At 36.2% G+C, this 22,965-nt stretch overlaps 1 protein-coding gene across 1 annotated transcript in view; it reads left to right on the plus strand.

Moving 5' to 3' along the window:
- Positions 1–1,678: 1,678 nt before the first annotated feature.
- Positions 1,679–22,965, plus strand: part of WDR72 (WD repeat domain 72) — a 115,917-nt gene continuing 94,630 nt past the window's right edge. Inside the window, exons 1-12 of the mRNA XM_009276464.1 lie at positions 1,679–1,831; positions 2,931–3,037; positions 6,280–6,358; positions 9,648–9,822; positions 10,370–10,446; positions 12,258–12,377; positions 14,325–14,470; positions 14,818–14,914; positions 17,885–18,026; positions 18,522–18,767; positions 19,296–19,516; positions 20,894–21,089. Coding sequence (XP_009274739.1) covers positions 1,679–1,831; positions 2,931–3,037; positions 6,280–6,358; positions 9,648–9,822; positions 10,370–10,446; positions 12,258–12,377; positions 14,325–14,470; positions 14,818–14,914; positions 17,885–18,026; positions 18,522–18,767; positions 19,296–19,516; positions 20,894–21,089 — 1,759 coding nt within the window. The remainder of the gene's footprint in view (positions 1,832–2,930; positions 3,038–6,279; positions 6,359–9,647; positions 9,823–10,369; positions 10,447–12,257; positions 12,378–14,324; positions 14,471–14,817; positions 14,915–17,884; positions 18,027–18,521; positions 18,768–19,295; positions 19,517–20,893; positions 21,090–22,965) is intronic.

A 22,965-nucleotide genomic window follows, 5' to 3' on the forward strand; every position in this document is an offset into this window, starting at 1 on the left:
TCCATCACCTGCATGCTGGTGGTAGTCAAAACTGCCCTCACTAAAGTTTAAGAGAGTTTTGGTTTTCAGAGGAGTTGCTTCACAGGCACAAGTCAACTTCATACCCTTCTCCATCCCTGACAACAGTTAGAAGCAGGTGACAACAGTCTTCTGGCATTTTCTCCAGAGAGCTGAAAGGGAAGGGAGGTAAACAGAGATGCTTCAGTAGCATCTGTACAGGCTTTCTGGAAAAATGAAGGAGAGAAGAACCATCATAGGATGAAGGGAAGGAGTGCTGGAGGCTGTTGTATACTCAAGTTAATTTGGGAATTTTGATGCAGCTGACTTGTATATATGGGAATTATTTGCATTTGGGCTATGGTAGACACTAGCAGCTTAGTGTAGGGCTCTTTCATGTAAAGACACTAATGCTAAAGATGTTGCTCATCTGTGTCTTTAGCAATCAACCGTTTCACATAAGTTGACCCAAAGGAGACGTACTTGTTGGGTGTGTTACTAGGTCCCCTGAAAAGTCTTAACAACAGGACATATATGAATTTTTTTAGGTGAGTTGACTAGCTAAGTGCCAAATTATTTATAGTCAGATACTTACTGTTTTTTCATTTTGAAGGTATCTTTGGGAATACTCTAGAAATATGTTAGACACTTATGAACATGGGAATTTGAACAGCAAACAATGTGACAGAAGGCTTGTGAGGTGACTGGGAAAGCAGTTTTCTCAAAGCTTTTGTCTGAAGCAAAACAAGTACAGAATTCAGCTAGCAAGCAGAGGTGGTTTTAAAAGGAACAGGCATCAAATTTAAAAACAAGCAAAGTAGAACTTTTTTAATAAGGAGAATTTTAGGATATATAGTGTTTGAACAGACACTGAAATAGCTTTCTGGAAATGCAGTTCATAAGAATCTATATTGAATTAACTAGTGACCAGTAGTCATTTTGGACAATTCCATTATATCAATTTTTCACAGTAGTGACTAAAATCTGTCATATGATAATTTTTTTGGACAAGAGACTCATGAGTTGAGCAGCAGAAAGAGTCTGTTCATTCTCCCTGCTTCCCAGCTTGCAACTCTGCCTCCACCTTTCTTTTGGGCCTTATCTCTAGGGGATGCCACCAAATGGTTGAGGGTATAGTGCTTTGCTGTTCTGGGCCTCGCTTTTCTCTTCATCCCTGACTCACCACCTGTTCTCTTCTTCCAACTGTATTATCTCTTTCTCTTGCCTTATCCTCCTAGGAACCACAGATTCTTTATTGCCACCCTGCTCCTGTGCCATCTCCACGCTGCAGCAATTAGCTGCTAAGAATGAGCAGCAGTGCTGGTTGGAGGGAATAGGGGAGGCATGGTATACTCCACCAACCAAAATTCGGAAGAAGACAGAGTGACATAATACTGGTCCCTGGTAACTCTGGTCCTGTTTGATACTGCCTAGTTTTAAAATAGTGGCACATCACTGTCCTGCTGTATATTTAAGTGATTAGTGGATAGCTATCTTAATGTAAGTGTTAGTGTGATGTTGGAAACAGCTAGAAAATGTTTCAATGCCTCATTGACTTTTTTGCAGCAGTATTTTGTAGCTCGAATTTTCAGATGTTGATTGCCTTTCTTTAAGTTGTTTTTTCTTACGTTTCATGTTACTTAGAATCATCATGACTTGTTTCTGTTTTCAGGTGCTGGCCATGAAGGTATCGGTACAGGCTGTGGCAGTGTGGGGGAAAATAGCTCCCTCTCACAGCATCACTGCTATTATGATTACAGATGACCAGCAGACTATAGTTACGGGAAGTCAAGAAGGACAAATATGTCTCTGGGATCTTTCATCAGAATTAAAGGTTTGTGTCCGCTGTGCTACAGTCTGCCAAATAGACAGATTGGAGTTTTATCTTTTATTATTAACAATGGGATTATCTAGACTTGCACTTACTTAGATTAAGTTTTAGATAGTGTGATATTTGTTATAGGAAACTCACGAAGAAAGTGTTGAAATGCCTATATGAGCAACCAGTTATTTGCAGACTTTGGAAAAAATTTTTTTATAGATTATTGTGACCTGTGGATTATAATTTGAGATTGTGTACTGTGAGTAATGACAGCAAGTAAACATACACAATTATCATGATTCCTATCTTGTAAAGTCTTTTTTTTTTTCTTTTTTTTAAATCCATTGCTGAGCATGGCATGTCGTTTAAGGAAAAAATATCTATTTGTAAAACCAGAGCACTCTGCTAGGTTAACAATGGAAAAAATTGTGGACAGGTGGAAGAAGTAAGATGAAATATATGTTTTTAGTATAATTAAGGTGCAAACCTCCTGGCATATTATTGCTATTGCTTTGACTATTTCATATTTATTTTCCTGAGAATGGAACTGAGTCAAAGCAGTTCCAATTTTTTATTCTGCATTCCTAGAACTATGGTTTTGTTCTTTTTTTGATTTGGCTGCCCCATTTGTGCTCAAATATAGCTTGAAACTTTAGTTTGCGCTTTTATGGGGCTACCTTTTTCTGTTAAGATCTTTGCATGCAATGAAGCTAGTCAAAGGGATTACTTAAACACGTATGAAACACATGCTTAAGATCTTTGCTATATCAATTCCCTACTTCACTCTGCCACTTTTGCTGCATGCTGTAGGGTGAAGGCCAGAGATACTCTGCACATTGCCTGTTTTATAACATTTGACGCTCCATAAATTCTTCAGAGGGTGCAATTTTTGACTACAGTGAATACAAAGACTGTACTTTATGCAAACTGCATAATCCATCCACATCTTTGTACATTCCAGAAACATGACTGAAGAACATAATAATATAAAGCAGATTGACAATTACTCATTAATAATAACATCTACAAGTAGCATTCTCTAGCTTTTAGATCTCCTTAGTTTATACAGAAAATATTATGTTTAAGTTAAACCATTGTATTATTCTCCTAGATTTCATCTAAAGAAATTCTCTTTGGCCACACTGCTTCTGTAACTTGTTTGGCAAAAGCAAGAGAGTTTGAGAAACAGCCATATGTAGTAAGTGCTACTGAAAATGGGTAGGTAACTGCATATTCAATTATTTCTTAAATCATGAAATGTATGGCAGGTGTAGGTCAGATTCTGTACTTGGCAGCAGGTTTTTAATCCACTTCTTCCATGATATGAAAAGGATAACAGCTACTTAGGATAATGACTGTCTTGCTTATATACAATAGTCTAACTAAGAGCTCATCTCTTGGACAACAGAAGGGTTTGAGGGATTCAGATATCCAGTGAGTAGTCAGGAGAATGAATTGTTCAGATGGTCAGCTAGGCCCCATTCAAAGGGAAAATAACAGGCTATTGGAGGGAATCAGCAGGTTCAGAAGCATTTTAATATCATGGTGCTTTTTTCTGTTCCTTCCTGAGCTCGGTCTTGAGAATTGAATCAGTGCAAGAGGCTAACGTACTCTGATCCAGGTTATGCTTGCTCAGTAAGTAGGTATGGAAGCACAGAAAAGACTGCCCTTGTATAAAAGGCATATATGTTCCTTGTCTTTGTTTAAATCTGACTTGCTACTTTGGAGTACATCCTTTTAGAGGCCTCTGATCTTGCAGCTTTCCTCCTATGTGTTTGTTGTGACTTGGCCCATCACTTGAGTCAAACTAACTTCTGCAGTTCTGCTAGGTTAGCATTCAAGATTTTTTTTCTCTCTGGATATTTGATAATCTTTTCAGTTGGGGTCTGAAGTCCATCTGTTTGGGATTTCAGCTGTTGAAAGTAGTTAGGGCTAGCTTCTTACTTCCTTAAGGGCTTTCCTTAAACAACTTTGTCTTGCTGCTTAATGATATTCTCCTCTCATTTTGGGTTCATCTTTTCCAATTAACAGGACAGTTCTGTTAAAGCCTTTTCCCTTGAAGAGTTCCTGTCAGTTGCCCTTCACGCTACACCTTCCAGCATCTTAAGGCTACTACTTCCTCACTGAGGAGCTTGTTTATCCTTTCCAGCTGCTAGGATCTCTGTCTGATTCTCTCACTCAATCATGAGTATACAAGAAAGGGTTAACTTGAACAAACTGGTTCAGGCTTCTCAATCTTCAAAGGTTACACTGGCCCACTGGACAGATAGTGGTAAACAGTTCTCATTATGTGCAGAAAGGAGGGTGAGAAGTCTGCAGAACTAGTTTTGTATTGGCATCCTATAACTCTACTCAAGGGTTCAGAGGTGAAACTATTTTTCACCTTCATTCTGAAGTTTTGTTAGTGCAGTACTGTTTCCAGATCATACTGGGAGAAAAGATACTGTATTTCCAAAAAGCTGGGGTGAAAAGCATTAAGAAACAAAGGAGGTTTTTGCTATAGATAACCATACAGAGAGATGTTCACAGCCTAAAGGTTCTGCCTCTGAAGGGATCATTGGGCTTGCTTGGAATGTGTATAGGTAGGACTGAATGGTCTTCTGGCCCCTTTAAATGTTCACTTTTACCAAATTACTGCTGACTTCTCATTTGCCCGTATTGCATAAGGGCAAAGCATCCATCACTGATCCCTGGAAGGCTGCAACATGAAGTTGAGATAATTACAAATAGGAAGCCTCATCTTTAGGAGATGCAGGGTTTGTCGAACTGCATTTTCTGGCTTGTGAATCATTCACTTCTGCCACTTTCAAGCTTCCATCTCCATGTATTGAGGGTGGAAGAAATTGTATGGAAGATGATACTCTCCCCCATTCCCACTTAGAATCTCATTTGTATAACTGACGTATCCCAGAAGGATGAGTATTGAAAAGTATTTTTGTATTTTTATATGGAAATCTATAAATTAATCCATAATGATTCAGAAGTTCTCACTGATGTCCTGTGCATGTGTATAGCATATGCTGTAGGGCAGGTTTATCAACATGTGGTATCACTCACTCCTTGTTAGTACACACAGTAAATTAAGTGCAACATGCAGAAGCTGAAGTTATATTCTGTCTCATTTGTGCATGTTTGCATGTATATATCAACTTTACTGCTTTTGTAACGTTACTGTAATTGTCATTCTGATATAAACAAGGAGAAATTCACTGTCTTGAAATGTTTAACAAACAGCATAAGCACTCTGTTTAAGTTTTGACCTACCAACTACCAACCCACACGACACACGAAAAATGTATACGCTACACTACTGCTCTTGCTCACTGAAAAATGTAAATTAAGTAATATCTTTTACTGCTTTAGTGACGTTACTGTAATTGTCATTCTGATATAAACAAGGAGAAATTCACTGTCTTGAAATGTTTAACAAACAGCATAAGCACTCTGTTTAAGTTTTGACTTTTGGTCTACCAACTCTGATGCTACACTACAGATGTATACGCTACACTACTGCTCTTGCTCACTGAAAAATGTAAATTAAGTAATATTTTTAGATTATCATAAAATGTGGAAGTGTGTAGATTAAAATGTAAATCACTATTTCTAATATAATAAAGAACAGATTTGGAAAAAATATTTTAAGTCCTCGTACAGAAAATGTCTTAATGTAATTTCAGAAATCATAAAATGATTGTTTCAACTGTGGAAATAATGCTTGCTGTTTAAATAAAATCTAAAAGCGTCAAAGTTTAACATTCAGTTGCTGAGCTATGACAACATCCATCATACAACCTCATTTACAACATTTAATTTGATTGTGTTTCTGTTGAACTCTAGTCCCATAGCATGTTGAATAAAGTCTAGATGAGGAAGACCGGCTAACACGTCTTTCTCGAGCGTTAACTTTAATTGTAATTAAGTGTAGGTAGAATGTTGCACAGACATTTAGGTTGTCAGGAGGCGAGTGCTGTGTTAATAACAGATTTCAAGAATAGCCTCATGGTGGCACTGTTTCTTCTTAACAGAAGTTGCGGTTCCTCTCAAGAACTGAAGTCTGATGCGGCGGAAGGTGCATTGTGTTTTTCAAAACGTGTGGTTTAAGTTCAGTGAAATTAATCATTTTCAGGAGGATGTAGTTCCAACGACAGATAGTTACAGTGACACGTTGACGAGCTGTAATGGCAGTATACCTACAATTTGTTGTAGACCAGAGTTGGCCTTAAAGTCAGGTTTGCTGCAAGGCAGCAGGGTGTAATTACCAAAACAAAAAGAAACAGATACTGTATGTCATCCCCTGCTAATGACCGCAACATTTTCTTACCCAGTAATCTGTAACAAAAAGCCACATAAACGACCAGACTGCACTTAAGTACAGCACTAAAGAAAAACTTGGTGGCACAAAATTATTCCAGCCAATTGAGTGGAAATGACAGAGAATAATATAAAGTTATCTTTGGCAGGGAGATGTGTGTTTGGAATGTCACTAGTGGACAGTGCATTGAGAACGCAAAGCTTCCTTATAGGCATACAGCAATCTATGTAAGTATAGCAACTTTTCATGGAATATCTCTGCTCGTTACAAGAGGAGTTTTGCTTTATTAACGTGATATTTTTCAGAAACATAGAATTTTGAATGTATAGCTCATAACATACTTAATAGGAGAAAAAAAACCTGTTGCAATATAAGTAGTTTTATATCTGTTATATTTCATTTTTTTACTTCCTTCTAAGAAAAGAACTGAGACTTTTATGTTCCTCTGAACTCCTTAATCAAATCAAACTGTTTCTTTTTAAACTGCAAATGTCTGGAATGCAGTATCAATTAACTTATTGTAAAGTTTGGGCACTGGGTAGCAAAGTGAAACTGTCTTAATCTTTACTCTTGTCCTGTGTTAAAATTGCACGGAAACTTCAAGTTTAATGCTGGCTTTTTGATGACATATTTTAGAAGTACAAGCAATCTAGCCAAACATTGTGAGATAGTCTGCTGAAGATCTTACTTTTAAACGTTTGAAAGGTTTTGATGCCTAACTGCTGATCTCCAAAAGACTGCTCTGCCCTACTTCCGAAAATATACTTTCATTCATTACGGAACTTGGGACAGATCACTTATTTTCAGAGGCCAAATTGCTTTAAATATTACTTCAGATAATTTCAAGTGTCTGCTTTGAAGTCTATCCAGGTACACTAAGTATCTAGATGTTGGGAGTGTGAGGATGTGTTTTAAATATGTGTGTGTATATGATTGAGGAGCCCAGCATGTATGGATTTGATTCAGAGAGATGGCTTATTTCTGGATATATTAGTAGAAGAGCAGCTCAGGGCTCCTAGGTTAATTAAAATGCTGTTTTTGTTTAGTGAGAAAGTCTAGGGTGGAGCTAAGCCTCCAAATAATGGCAGTCTGAGACCTCATGTGACTCAAACTATGGCAAAATTCAGAATCCAAATGTTTTAAAGCTTCTAGAAGAAACACTGTTTTTCATGACGCTGTTCTGGTTAACATGATGAATTAAAACATAGTTGTTAATGACAAAGGGAAGAGGAAAAGCCTGGGTAAACTACCAAATAAAAATTATAGAAGAATAAATAATATATGCTTTTACATATATGTGTGTGTACATATATATAGATCATAGAATCATTAAGGTTGGAAAAGACCTCTAAGATTGAGTCCAACCATCGACCCAACACCACCATGCCCACTAAACCATGTCCCTAAGCGCCTCATCTACACGTCTTTTAAATACCTCCAGGGATGGGGACTCAACCCCTTCCCTGGGCAGCCTGTTCCAATGTTTAACCACTCTTTCGGTGAAGAAATTTTTCCTCACGTCCAATCTAAACCTCCCCTGGCGCAACTTGAGGCCGTTTCCTCTTGTCCTAGTGTAAAAAAGCATAGACTATTAAGAAGTTATTCTTCTATAATTTTTAGTTGTGTATATGTTTAAAGCATATATATTCTTTTTACATATGTATGTATATACATAATTGAGGTATTGTATTGTGTGTAATAGAGGTGTGGTATGATCTGCTTTGTGGTATTGCTTAATTAGATTTTAATAGTTAAAGTTATGGAGGAGTTCTGCAGAGAAGAAGACAGATCTGCATTGTGGAGATTTTTGTGGAGATCAGAGGCAGAATCTTCATTCTTATCCTTCAAGTAGGAGAAGCAAATACTTTTCTAATAGTGTTACTTCTCTATTAGGAGAAGTGAGCTAAGTCCAATTTTGGCTAGATAATGATTTTTGTTCTCTAACTTGGGCAAGATAGCTAAAGGAAAATAGGAACATCTAAGAGGAAAACTTTCTTAGCAAAAATAATAGATATCGCTAGGAGGGGAAACTAGTCTTAAAATGCAACCTTCATATATATATAATTGATTTTTTTTTTGTGACTTTTTTGGGGTTGGAGTTTTTTGTTGTGGTGGGTTTTTTTGTTTTGTTGTAGGTTTTGTTGTTGCTGTTCCATGGGGAATGATTGCTTGTGGCATAATAGTACCTGAGAAAGTATAATTTCCTACAGAATGTTATTGTCTGGGAGGTTTAGTGCACACTGATTTTGATAGCATCACCATTTAACATTGTTGCTTTATTTTTGTTAATGTTTTAGTAGGTTTTAATTAAACTACTAATCTATCTGGTCTAGTAGGTTCCTTTTGTTCAGTGTAGATGATTTGGCTATAAATGGCAGATGTCAAGCAGTGCAAACTGAGTATTTGCCATTTGAAATGAAGTTTAACACCAGGGTCAACTCATAACCATTTGTGGATCTTAACCAGTGTGGGATTTTCTCGGAGGACTGACTGACTATACAAATCTTCTAGTTCAAGCCTAATTTAAGAGTAACAGTAATTACAAATGGTTCCTACTGCTAAGCATTTCTGCTTCTGATCATTCAGAATATCTGTGGTAATACTTATCCTATTTCTGTTACTTATGCTTCTTTTGTTTCCAGACTTCAATTAGTTAACTGATAGACCAAGAATTATTATCTAAGCAAAACTGAATGTACAGAGAACTTGTAGTAAATGAGGCACGATTTTGTGGGTCTATCTGATATTTTTCTCTGACTACATGATCGTTCCCTTAAGGATACTATTTACTTGTAAATTCCATTTGAGGTGACTGCTTATGCATTTATAGCAATTATGTCTACAATTATGGATAGATATTACACAAAATGCAAATGTCCTTGCACATATAAAACACCTAGCAAAAAAGAAGTCTTCATAGTCACTCTGCACCTCTGTCATCTCTGTTCCTTGGTACTTTGCTATGTGTCTGTTCATTGTTTTCTTTACATGATTGTTGAGAAAGAATGAATCTTCTGAACAGTAGGGCATTTAGTGTCATAATGAAGGATATCTCATGGAGTAGGAATTCTTCCTGGAAAATAATGGAAAATTCATTATGAATCTTCTGCATTTTCACCTGATTTTTTTCATCTTTATGTACTTCTTGATAAATGAAGCTTTATCAAATGTTTGGAGAGAGATGAGGCCTCTCAGAGAAAAAAGTCCCAAACTGTTTAGCAATTTATAAGGAAAATTAACACCTTGATTGATTCTAAAAATCCTAATATTTAGGCAGAGCAGGTACTGTTTTCAGTACAAAGTGCCTCTTACTAAGCTGTATGCCTATATTAAATTGAAATAAATGTGAATGCTTGTGTCACTAGCAAAATTGTGTATGGTCTCACATATGCAGTACATCTTTAGTAATGCTACAAGTGTTGATTACAATTCCAAGCATGACATGCTGAATGTGAAAGATATGCGTGCACATTTGTGTAGCTCTGTATGCTGACTCTCTTCTTTCCACTTGTACAGTACTACCATTGCTCATTCCGAATGACAGGTGAAGGCTGGCTTCTTTGTTGTGGAGAATATCAAGACGTTCTTATTATTGATGCTAAGACTTTGGGTGTTCTTCACACTTTATCATCATCTCAGTCTTCTGATTGGATAAATTGTATGTGTATTGTACACTCTGCAAGAATTCAAGGTATATATGGTAGATGTATTTATGTAGGCCAATTAAATCATGATAAAATATTTCTGTATAGATAGTACAATCCTACTAGATTTAATATCTAATCATGTTTTACACAGCTGTTATGTACAAGATGTTAACATTTCATTGATAGCACCAAAGAAGGTGTTTTTAATACTCCTAATGTTGGTCATGTTTCATTTAATATGTTTCTGAAAGAGAAAAACAAGCAGTCTCTACACTGGTTGTAAGCAGCTCATTTCTTGGATATAAGTACAAATTAATTTTGTAATATCAGGAAAATTAAGGGCACAAACCCACTATTCTATGACTTCTATCAAAATATATCTGATTGGACTATTTGCTTGCATGTTTTTGTATAATTTGTACCAATTAGTTATTTTTGTGTAAAATTAATATTTAGTCTAAACAGTGTGCTGCAGAATCCTTGTTTTAGTGTTGTATAGAACACCACTGTCTACGCCAAGGTTCTTTTTTGGTGTTAGGCACTGTTTGAACTTGGTTTCAAGTTGACTGTCTCACTGTTAACTTTTCACAGAAGACTCATTGGTTGCAGTGTCTGTAACTGGAGTTCTTAAAGCGTGGGACCTATCTTCGTCTTTGAATAGCATACAGGTCAGTTTGTATAAGGTGTGAAACAACAATTTGAATGATAGCATGAATGTAGTAATATTCTCAAGTAAAGGATACATTGAAGCAGAATATGAATAAATCAATCTTCTGGATATGTATTAATTTTGTCACAAAATTCTGAAAACATGCCCTCATATCGCTATTTAAAATTAGTTGGGCCATTGAACAGCTCCTGCCTTGACAACTGCAATGCCTTTTGCCCAGGCTTCATGTCTTTCCATATTCCATGATGCTGAAGTTGTAACGCTTTCCTTCTGTCCTGATAATGTCACTCCATTCCATTCTTTGAACCCCTTCACTCCTTCCTCTAAACTCCAAGCTCTTCAATATTGGCCTTTGTACTCGCTCTTCACCCTTGTTACGTTCTTCAAAATGGTCGTTTAGACTTTGTTTTCCTCTGTCTGCCTCCCACAATGCTGTCTTCACTTGGAAAAGACTCTTGCTGTGTCAAGTGCCCTATCTCTCCATCTTCAAACTTGCTTATTCTGTGCAACTTTTCTGTGTTAATATTCTCAGCAGCTGTCACTTGACGTGCCCAAGTGTTAGGACTGGAATACAATGTTTTGATTGAATTAAACTCCAAGAGCTAGATCACAAAGGGACTTCGGTATTGCAACTAAATACTGTGAATCATCGACAGAAATGGCAAAATGTCAACAGTCTTCTCTGAAGATCCGTAATACATTACTGCCTTGCTTGACAAACTGCAGAGCATGCCACAGCACTAATTGTTAATGGGTAGAATCAGGCCCCTCAGGAGAGTCTGTCAAGTTTGATACCATACTGGTGTGTTTGGTTTATTTGCAGTGTTTTGGAGGTGGTCTTTTCAATGTTCCTAGGGCAAAAAATACTGTTGTGCTGTAGAAATTCTGGGGCCTGTAACAACTGGTTACAGATATCAAAGAAGCATATACAGTATGGTGCCATCCTTTTACTGCCTGGGGCCTTCTTTTGTGAAGGGAGGAGTGCAGAGTTAGTAACAATCCAGCTACTTCATATGTTAAAGAGCAGTATTTTAATAAATATTGTTGGATTTAATTGGAATTAATTGGAGATGCAAGGTGTAGCGAGAGAATGGTTTGCAGTTTGATAGCCATGATTCCATGACCAGCATACCCCTTCTTTGAAAGGCTTTGATACTGGTGGTATCTTTCAAAACAGAAAACATCAGTTTTCAGTGATTTAATCAATAATTAATAAAAATAATTCCAATAGAATAATTTTGAGTGTGATGGCCTTGGTAAGTCCAATATTCACAAAAAAAGGGTGAAAATATGTATATTTTTAAACCATCCATACATTCAGCAATACAAAGCTACTTTTCCACTACTTTTTAGAGGTGTTAAGTTCAAACAAGACATATGACAACACCATATGTCTGAGACTGTCCTGGTTGCAACAAGGATGAGTGGGAAAGCAGAATGTTCAGCAGCCATTCTGAATCTGATACTGTCAGTTTATAGGTTGTTGGAGCTATTTTTTTGACTGAAGAATACTTAGCAGATATTCATTACAGCAGATGCTATTTATGACCTGCCTTTAGTCCTTCTCCATATTCATTATCACTTCTTTAAGTGAGATCAAGGTCTGAGCCATGCTGAATGTCTTCTGTTTACATGGTACTTGTTGAACCATGCTGTCTTCCTGTCTCACTTTTAATTAAGAATTCTATGTTGCTTTGCATTTTGAAAGTGTATGTTAACAAAATTATTTTCAGTGGTTTGTTTCTATCTTAAAAGTAAAAGCTCGGATATCTAGAATAAATCTTATGGCTTTTTTCCTCTGCTGTAAAGGAGAGACAAAGTGTATGCGAGAAGGAATCAAAATCTCTGGACTGTATAAATTGTCAAGCAGCACGGTTTTGTACTTACACGGAAAGGCTCCTTCTAGTTGTGTCCTCCACATGCTGGCAGGTACATTATCGAGCATTATACTTTCTTTTTAATTTTGTTAATAACTTTGAAAAGCTAATGTGATTTTTACATGCAGATACTTGTTTTTCTCCTTAGCTTAAAGAAAAAGTGTTCACTAATTGTCAGGTATAATAGTGTGCTGTATCCCTTCTCTGCTTATCTTAACTGCCTGACTGAGATGAAGTGTTTATTTTTTAGTAATGTGTTTCTGCTTTAAAAGTTTAACATGAAATTGGCTAGGTAGAAAGGGAATTACTTTAAGTATGAGTCAGTTTTAGAGCACTGGGTGCATTATAGTCCCCTCCACAGTGCATTTCAAAAGGAGACAAAGATGCACAAAAACTGTTTAATTATGACAGAAGTAATCACAGTTCGCAAGTCCTCCGTAACCAGGGACCTTTGTTCCATCAGGGCCAATAGCCTGGCCACTAATAGAAGCCAGCAAAACTGAAGACCCCAGACTGTATCGCTTTTTCTTGTAGCTGTAAGAAAATAAATGCATCATGTAGTTACTGAAACTGTTATTAGTTTATTTTAAGTTTTACTTAAACTGAACTTTATTGTAAAAATTCTGTATTTCTTTTTCCCAGTGTTACGACATTCCTCTTAAAATAATCCTGAGCTATTAGTGCAACATATGTACTTGACCCAAACACCACTGCTTTGGGGGGGCCGGAAATGTCACGTACACCTCAGTCACCTTACAACTGCATTATTCAAAGTTATCCTTGAGATTTCTCTTGGGCTATTTTAAAAAGTCTGTACAAAAGTATTTATAAAGAAATTCCATGTATAGAATGGATAGGCTTTTCATGGAAAAATCTGTGTAACATGCATTGTTTTCTATTAATTTCTGTAATGTTTTTCCACAAGGGGTGCACGTTTCTTGTAGTATCTCCATTATGCATTTGAATACTTATATTTTACTGCTTAAAGTAGTTTTGTAGATACATAAGTCATGTTGGATTTTCAACTTCTATGTTTCAATGAATATACAGCTTTAAAATAAGACATCATGATGATGCTTTTACTCCTTAATTAGGAAGATATGTGATATGTAGCATAGGAGAGATTCACATGTGTGTTTAGAATGGCTCCTTAACCCACTTCTGTAGAAATGAAAATATAGAGCAAATTAGCTAGAAATTAACTAATGAATAGAAATTAGCTAGTTAACTAATGAATAGAAATTAGCTACGAATAATTCGAGAAATTCTCATTCTGAAATCTATTTCCTCCTACTGCTGGAATAAATTATAGAAATGTGGGTATGAATACTCTCTCCATGAGGCCACTAGGAACGTGAACAAGCAGACAATATCCTAGGTTGCCCTAGTCATATCCTCTTTCGGCTTAAAATGGGAAGGTCAGAGGAAGCAAAGAAGTCATATAATTTTTTTTACCAGCTCTAGAAATGGAAGAGAAGAATTCTTGCATGTAAAGGGGATTATATGTTCTTTGCTTTCAGTCAATTTGTGAAAAAGAAAAAACTATTGCTCCTCAAAGAAGAAAAGAAAAAAATCTGCTTTGTTAAGATATGTGCTGTGATTATGCCAGCAGATCATCTTTTAAAGAATACGGACAGAAGCATTTATAGCTTCTATCAAAGTCTTCAATGTCATATTTATGTGCTCAATTCATTACCTACCTCTTTATAAGAAATTAATAGTCCAGTAGATATTTATAATGAATGCAAGGCAAAACAAAGCGAATCCCATCCAAAATCCCCTAATAGAAGGCTCTAATGCTGTTTTTTTTTATTGTCAGTTTCTTTGTCTTTGAAATATATGGTTTGATTCTGACTTCACAGTAGTTTGATAATATGAAAACTGCTTTAGCTTTAAGAGTCAAGCTAATGTTCTACTTATTGATCCATTGCTCAAAACCAGCTTGAATTAAAATTAGTGTGCCAATACTGTTTGTATCTTATTGTTTTTCTGAGCTTAGGTGTACGATTATTGCGATTTCTCCTTGCTTTGTACTGAGTTCTGTAAAAGTGGTCAGTGCTTTGCTGGTGGAGAAGTACTGGCAGCTTACAGACTTATCATCTGGACAGAAGATGGCCACAGTTACATCTACCAGCTGCTAAACAGGTGGGCTCAGATGGGAAATTCACACAAAAAGTTCAGGTACAAGATGAACTTTGGGAGGTTTATTATGGAAAATCTCTGCATGTTGCAAATGATCAAAAACCAGAACAAAACCACTTTGGCACTCAAAGATTTACCCTGAGTTTGACAGCTCTCAGTCTTTGTTTGACACAGCAGGGGACACAGGAATAAGATTAGCCATGTAGAACTTGAGCAGCTGGTGCTGTGATTTCAAAAAGTCGCTTGTAATTACTTGGTGACTTTTAACTGAACTTGTGAATCTTGGATGTTACTGTTCTGCTTTCTAAATATGACTTTCTAAAGCTTTTTTTTTCTTCAAATTTATGCAGCGGGCTTTCTAAAAGCATATATCCTGCTGATGGGAAGGTGCTGAAAGAAACTGTTTATCCTCATTTACTCTGCTTTACTGCTGTGAAGGAAAATAAGGTAAATTCATAAAGGTTTACAGTGAGCTTCAAAAGTTCATTATTTGTTTGCAGGTACCTGAATGATCCCTAAAATTGTTGAATTCATCAACAGATTTAATTGTTCTATGAAAACAATGAGTAAGACTTATTCCTTCATTTTAAAATTTTTACTTACAAACTTGGAGATGCTTATAGCATATTTTTGTCTTAAATTCTGGAAAGATTTACTTTTTTCACAGGGAAAAATACTCCTGTATTTTCAGCTATAGGCTTATTGTTGAAGTGGTTTTTTTTTTCCCCTAATTTTGGCAAAAAAGGGAGAGCTGTTTTTAAGTTAAAGGTGGTCTAAAAGAGCTTTAGAAGCTTTTAACTTCAAATCTGTTAAAAAAAAAAAAAAAACCCAAAAAAAAAAAAAAAAACCCCCACAAAAACAAACAACAATAAAACCAAACCAGAAGCGAAATGTAAGCAAGTTGCCTAGTTCTGGTTTTATTAAGAAATGTATGAGTGTTTCAGTGTAACTACATAAATAGGTTGTTTCCCATGTGTATCCATCCTAAATTGAGGGGGGTTGAATCTGTGACATTTTATCCAGAATACTGTTACCTTGAGCCTTCAGAGGCATAATCACATGCCTAACTTTCTTACACTGTGAGCAGACTGGCAGTACCCACAGTGCATAAAATTAGACACATGTGACTCTCATCAGAACCATGGTTTTTGCTTGAAGAAGCCTCTATGGTTAAGAAAAGAGGAAGCTAAAAAAATAGGTGATCTTTATACTTCTGTTTGAGAATTCATGTTTAGCAGACCACATCATGCCAATTTCAAATTTAGAAGTTACTGCTTAGACAAAGTAGCTCAAGTGGATTCAGCTATGTTGGAAAACTTGCATCTTGACTCAGTTTTTGAGTAGTGCTTTGTGTGACCACAAAGAAATAGGTAAGGAAAAAGAGCCGATTTAAAAAAGTAGAAAATTGGTTAGAATTAGGAAGGGGGGGGGGGGGGAACCTAAGGTTCTTATTGAACCAAAACAAATATAAAAGATTTTTCTGTGTAGCTTTGGCTCTGGTTTTGTTGCTAAGTCTTATTGCTAATACTGTTTATGAAATAGCAATTGTTGGAAGATGTGGATTTAACTCCTGCCTGCAGTTGCATTAGTTTGTTTGATGTGTATTTGCATGAGAACTCAAGCAGGTCTTTAAACGGTTTCTGAAGATATGCAAGGGAGACATAGTTTTATTTGTACCTGACTAAAAACACTAAAAGATATACCTATGTGAGGTTTTCTAGTGTTCTTTTCTTTCTGTTGACAGCTATAGGCTCTTAGAAAGCATTTTTGTTGCATACTCTTGCGAAGCCTGACAGATTTAATTTTCAGTTGAAGGGCAATAGCACAAGCCATTCAGCTTTTCCCCCAAACGCTGTGATCTAAAATCAGATAGGATAACTGCTAAAGGATGCCAAAAGGTCAGATGATATGAGGGAAAAGAAATAGCCAAAACACATGGTTTAGCAGATAATAGGGTTATAGCAGTGGTAGAAAGCTTATATATGCTTCCCCCAAAAGTATGCATTTTTAAAATAATGTCCCCTGCCCTTTTCTAATATTTCTGCTTTAATATTTACCTTACTACCTGAATAACTTTTGTAGCGGATTTGTGAGACAACAAAACGGCCGGTGTGATGATCTGTTTTGATCTCGATTCTTAGATTATAACTGAACTACATTACAGTACAGTTGCTTATTTTGGAATTTACTCCCAAACTTCAATGTTGTAAATAAAATATATCCGACATATGGGAATGTTAGTAAAATGTCTTGAAGGAGCAGAGTTAAGCTGTGTCTACATTATCTAGGTAAAAGTGATGGGTGGAACAAGACAGTTTGGGCTGATGACCTTTCATCCACACTATCTGCAGTACAGGGTGTGCTTTTGGGGGTGTGTGTGTGGGTTTTTTGTGTGCTCCTGCACACATCTCCCAAGTTACTTTCATGCAAAAAGAATCCTGATTTGGTGCTCCAAGACAGCTCCACAACACAAACCTAAGCATTCACTTCCAAAGTACATGCCTGGTGTAAACTCAAACATACTACTGTAGACCTGCCTGGAGATTCCTAATTTTCTTGACTTTTGCGAGGGTTTTGAGCAACTAGAAGCTTCCCCTTAAGACACCTCACCTGTTTTTAATAGTTTCATACTTGAGAATGAAGCTTACGTAACTACTAAACAGGGTGTTCTTGGCAAGTCACCAGTAGATTATCACATAGTTTGGGTGTTACTGGTGTGGTGATACAGAATTATCTGTGGTGTTATACCTACAGGCAAAGAAAACCTACAGACTTCTAGTCTTCATGGGAGAATAAAAACATGGTTTTTGTCTGAGATAAATATACTGCAATAAGTTTTAGCGTTGACTAAATGAAACTAGGTAGATGTAAGTCTGTTTATCACTTATATTATACCTCTGTAGTATCTAACTTTTTTCCAGATGACTGAATGATAGTGTTACAGACTATTACCTGTCCATGTACAAGCATAATTCTTACCTTTCATTATTTGTAGAGCTATCATGATTGAAGCTTTACTGAATTTGTTTTGATGTGGAGTTTATCTATGTTTCACTGCATTTTTTTCAGCCTGATCTTGGTGCTTATACTGCCATTTTTTTAATATGCTCGTGATACTATTAATAGATTCTCCATTTAGAGACAGTAAACCTAGGGAGCCCTCCCATTCCACTTTTCCATTTGGGATGTGGGCTTAGCCAAGGATACTGGCAAAGCAGAGGTGATCTTCGAGGGGCTTGCACCAGGCAGAGTAGAGCTGGTCTGACCAGAACTTAGTGACAGGTGAGGGTTCAACCATTACTTGTTTTATATTTCTACAGCTTTTGATGTAAAAAACCTTTGAATTTGCAATTAATTATTACATTATTTTATCAGCTCTTTCATATCAGAATATTAATTTACTGTTATTTTTGGCAGAGTTTTCCTTTTGTCATGGGCTTCATGAATGAAAGAAAGGAGCCTTTCTATAAGGTTCTTTTTTCTGGTGAAGTTTCAGGAAGGATCACTTTGTGGCATGTTCCTGATGTTCCTGTGTCAACATTTGATGGTTCACCAAAAGGTTTGGCAATTCTGTGTTTCTTGTGTCTTTTTAATTATGTCTTTAAGTCAATTTTCATGAAAACTTAAATTCTCATGAAAATATTTTCTCACTAGAAAGTGATGCTCATTCATTGTGTGATGATTGCCTGTAGTTAGAAGGAGCAAGACACTAACAAAGATGAGTGTCTAGAAATCTTCATGGAACTGAACAAATAAATGTTTGTATTTCCTTACCATCTGCCCATAAACACTTTTCTCCCAAATGCCATGAAAATTTACTTAGTTGGTCCTGCTTATGGTTGTTCATAGGGAGGTATAAAAGAAAGGATTTAGTGAGATGTAATCTAGTGATGGAATAGCAACTGCTAACTTTCCATTGCTAGGCTGCAGAAAGGATAAGTTAGGAGAAGTGATGAAGAGATGAAAATGTATATTTTGCTTTGTTTGGATTTTTATATTGTTTGGAATAAAAAAAAAAAATTTAAATTCCTGACTCTTTTCCCCCACCCTCTAGAGATCCCAATTACAGCAACGTGGACTCTTCAGGATAATTTCAATAAACACCATTCAGTGTCGGAGGGCATTATCGATCATCTTTGTGCATCTAAAGATGGAATCAAAAGTGCAGTTGTCAGTTCCTCTGTATACATACCCAGTCTCGATAAGCTCGTGTGTGGATGTGAAAATGGGAAAATTTTTGTAACGCTAGGTTTAAAAACTGCAAGAGCAAGACTTTTAGAAAACATATCTTTGCTGAAAGGTAAGTTTTAACAATTTTGTCCAAATTCATCTCAGTCAAGCACAGAAGACTGCCCAGAAGACATCCCCTCCAGTGATCCCTGTAAAAATTCTCTGAAAAAATAGGGGTGATGGTCAGGGATTGAATGAGGAAAACGGAAGATTAGGCTCTTTCTCCCTCTGTAGCTGATCTATCAGATCACAGCTTAGTGCTACCAAGGTGCTTTGCACTGTTAAGAGTACTGTGGGGATGGAGTCACCCGGAAGTGAGATATGTGGGATGTCACTATATGGTTAGTAGTTATCTTTGTCATTTTCCCTCTAAAAGATCATCCCGCTGAAGCAATAAGAAGGATACATCTCAGTAGATGAAGCTCAGAGTGCAGACCTTTGTTTTCCCTTTTAGGAACATGTCCAAAATTCTTTGATCCCATATAAAGGATTGTTGTATTTAGTCTTTTGAATTTCCTGACTTTTAGCAAATGTATTGTAAAATGCGGAACCTCTGTTCTTAAAGAACAGAAATAATTTATGTACCATCTTGTTTCAGATAATCTATCTTACAAGGTTCTGAATGGTCATAGTAGCAGAGTCACTTGTTTACTTTATCCACATGATAAATCAGCAAGATTTGATCCAAGCTGGCTGTTGTCAGGGGGCCAAGATTCTATCGTAATCTGCTGGGATATATTTACTGGAGGCATCTTACACCAATTTAGTCTGCAGTCTGGTCCAGTGACAGAGCTCTTGCGATCTCCAGAAAACTACAAAGTAAGTAAAAGCATAATAAATGAGGTCTCAAAAAAAAAAAAAAAAGTATCTCTATATACATGTATGTATGCATGTGTACATATATATATATATGAGAGGAAAAAAAACATCTGGCAATACTTTTATCCTGCAGCACTGTGTCCTTAATGTACATTCATTTAATTGTCTTGTTTGAAAGTTGCTTTTAACTTCAGGGGGTTTATTTCTTGTTAGTTTGTAATTTCAGTGATTCAGAAAAATGATCCTAAACCAGTGACATATTAAATTCAAGCTTTTAACGTTCTCTTCATTTTTAATATTATGATTGTCAATCTATATGTTAATCTGATTATCTCCTAACTTCTGAAGTTAAAAAGTGTAATCGGTAAGGCTAGGGGTTTGAACATAGTAAGAAAAGATTTGGATCAATAGTATTTTAATCTAAATGTGTATTTTGGTTCCTGACACATTCTTGTGGTCCTTTGCATGTATGCTTTTGTGTTTTATGAGATTAAGAATAATTTCATATGTTTTTCTTTAAGTGAATTTTGAAGTAAAAATTTAGAAGATGATTTACTGTACTGAATGCTGTATGAAATCTTGTTGAACAAATTCTGTCCCCATTGTATTCCGTGGGGCTGGGATTTCATCTTTTTCTTCTTAAAAAGCCTGTGAAGACATATTTGATGCTTATGGTTGACTTAGAGTTTGCTTACGTGCCAACATTAAGTAGTCCAAAAGATGTTTTGCAATGACATAAGTTCTTAATGCTTGTAAGGCTCTCTTCAGCCCTTTTTCTGGAAACTAGGTAGGATTTAATGCCTGCTTGGATGGTGTTGCAGTTCTCTTTACAGGGCTGAATTTTTCCATAGGGTGAATTCCTTTGTGTGTCACAAAAAATTACTTGCAGGAAGGGGAAGGCTTTGCAGAATCAGATCCATACAGTGTGAAATGAAATTGTAACATACCCAGTTTTTTGTTAGAAATACATTGCCCTTGGCTTTTGTGTCATAAGACCTGACACAATTCTATATCACACGAACAGCAGTTTGGTTTAAGGTAGTTTTTACTACTTTCTCTTCTAGGACAAGTGTTACGGTATATTTGGTTATATAATCACTGCTTTGATAGGCTAAGTATTGTGAATGAATGGTATTTAAATTATTATTTTTTTAAAAATTGAAAAATCAGAGGAGATTGTATGTTTTCCTGTCAGGACATCAGTTGTACAGCTAGCCTGTTGAAAACAAATTGGAGATGTAGGCTGATAAAACATCATTTTCTAAAATGAGTATGTTCTGGGAAAGAAATCACTGGACAACTTTTACCAGGCTTGTTAAATTGATGTGGTTATGCTGTGGTTACAGTGTTGAAACTGACGTTCTTTCTGTTTTGCAGTTAAAAGATCACAGCATAGTGTGCTGTGTGTGCAGTGATCACTCAGTAGCAATTCTACACCTTCAGAAGAGAGTACGTCTCTTACATGCCAGAAAGCATCTGTTTCCTGTGAAGAAGATAAAATTTGACCCTGTTGAAAATCTGCTAATTGTTGGATGTGAAGACGATTCAGTTTATATTTGGGAAATTGAAACAGGTAATAAGAGGGGTTTTTTGTTCACTTTCCTTAAGTTTTTTTTGTCTGTCATGTGGTGTTATGCAAACCTAATTTATAGAAGACCAAAGCAGCAATACTAACACATGGAATATATTAATGAGAGTCTAAATGTTTATATAAACAAGTAAGAAATAAAATTTTTGTATGGCTCAAGGTATGTCATTAATAAAATACAATAGCTTAAGTCAGATCCTGACAATCAGATGATTAGCTGACACTGCAGTGGATTGAGTAGAATATTTCTGGAAGCTATAAATAAACTGTCAGTTATTCTCTTTAGTTATTAAAAAGAATGACACTTTGTCCTAACAATCCCAAGTTAGAGCACGACGTTCTGCTTTCTTCAGCAAAATCATAATCTGAGAAACTTTTTGAGTTAATTGATAATCAGTTAATAGTGGAAGATAATTGCAAAGCTCACAACTGTGTAGTCAGGAAAACTAAAGCTGAGTGTTTCAGCTTAAACTGTAGATTCCCAGGTGATTTGAGTGTGATGCTGATTCACAAGGGTAGTAAATGTAGTTATTTGAACTTTGACAGACAGAACTATTAGAAGCTGTGATGGTGCTAGACGTTACAATGCAGCGTTTCCATGCGATTCAGAGCTGTGTGTCCTGGGAGGGGGGAAGTGCATAATGAGTCTAGAACCACTGAAATGCATAGCATATTAATCCTATATGAAAACAGTTTTACTAATGTAACACTGAGATAAGAATTTACGTTACAAGTTATTACAACACACTGTCTAGGCTATCTGCTTTGGACAAAAAAAAGTCCCTTGTTTTTAAAGTACAAAATATCTGTGTTTAATGAAGGACTTGGCAAAATGAGTACAGTGTAAATTACAAGCCTGTTGTGTTAGTAAGCTCTTTAATATCATTAAGCTACTGGCATAGGAAATGCCTTCTGGTACTTACTCTTTTCCCAAATGTACTGCGTTGCTTCTTTAAAAAGGTTTAGAATAAAATTAAATTGAACTAACAATTATAGTCAGTTAAAACCCCTGGTTTTACACTGGTATGTTTTTCGTACAGCTACTAAAAAATATGAAGTTCTCATAATTTTGCATTGTATTTTGAGACTTAAAAATTCTTTTAAATATTTTTGTTCAAAAACATCAATAAAAAATTAAGAAGAAAAGGTGTGACCTTAGGAGACTGTTAGATTGTATATAGTGTTGTACTACTTTGCTGTCTTATTATTGCTGAATGACTATATGATGGTTTTGCTTAGAATTTTAGCTTTAGTTGCACTGCTGGGAAAAACAATACAAGGTCAAATTTTCAAAAGTAAATACTAGACTCTGAGTTAGGGTACTCCTAAACTTGTTATCCTGCTTTTATTTGTTGTTTCCTGCATAACTTTAGATATTTACCAGAAAACAGAATTTAAGATTCTTCTTATGTGTGTTCTGCTATTTATGTAGATGCATGATATTGCAGTTTTCACTGCATTTTCTCCAGTCAGGATGGGGCATGGGTTCTACCCTTCTGTTCAATCCTCTTTCTGGAGGTTTGTGGAACAGTACTGTCTTGGGAACCTTCTTTTTGTCTTGTCATTTCTCTAATCCCTTCATTTTACTAGTCTCTGTCAGCACATCTGCAATATTGCAAATTGTTACTTCCATCTCTTCTTTTCTCCTCTCTGTAAAAGGAAAGAAAAAGAAAAAAAAAAAGCCAGCACTGTGCCCAGGCGGCCAAGAAGGCCAGTGGCATCCTGGCCTGTATCAGAAATAGTGTGGCCAGCAGGAGTAGGGAAGTGATTGTCCCCCTGCTCTCGGCACTGGTGAGGCCAAACACAGTATTACTGTGTTCAGTTTTGGGCCCCTCACTACAAGGACGTCGAGGTGCTGGAG

This window comes from Aptenodytes forsteri, unplaced genomic scaffold, assembly GCF_000699145.1.
Source record: "Aptenodytes forsteri isolate BGI_AS27 unplaced genomic scaffold, ASM69914v1 Scaffold1, whole genome shotgun sequence".
Lineage (NCBI taxonomy): Eukaryota > Metazoa > Chordata > Aves > Sphenisciformes > Spheniscidae > Aptenodytes > Aptenodytes forsteri.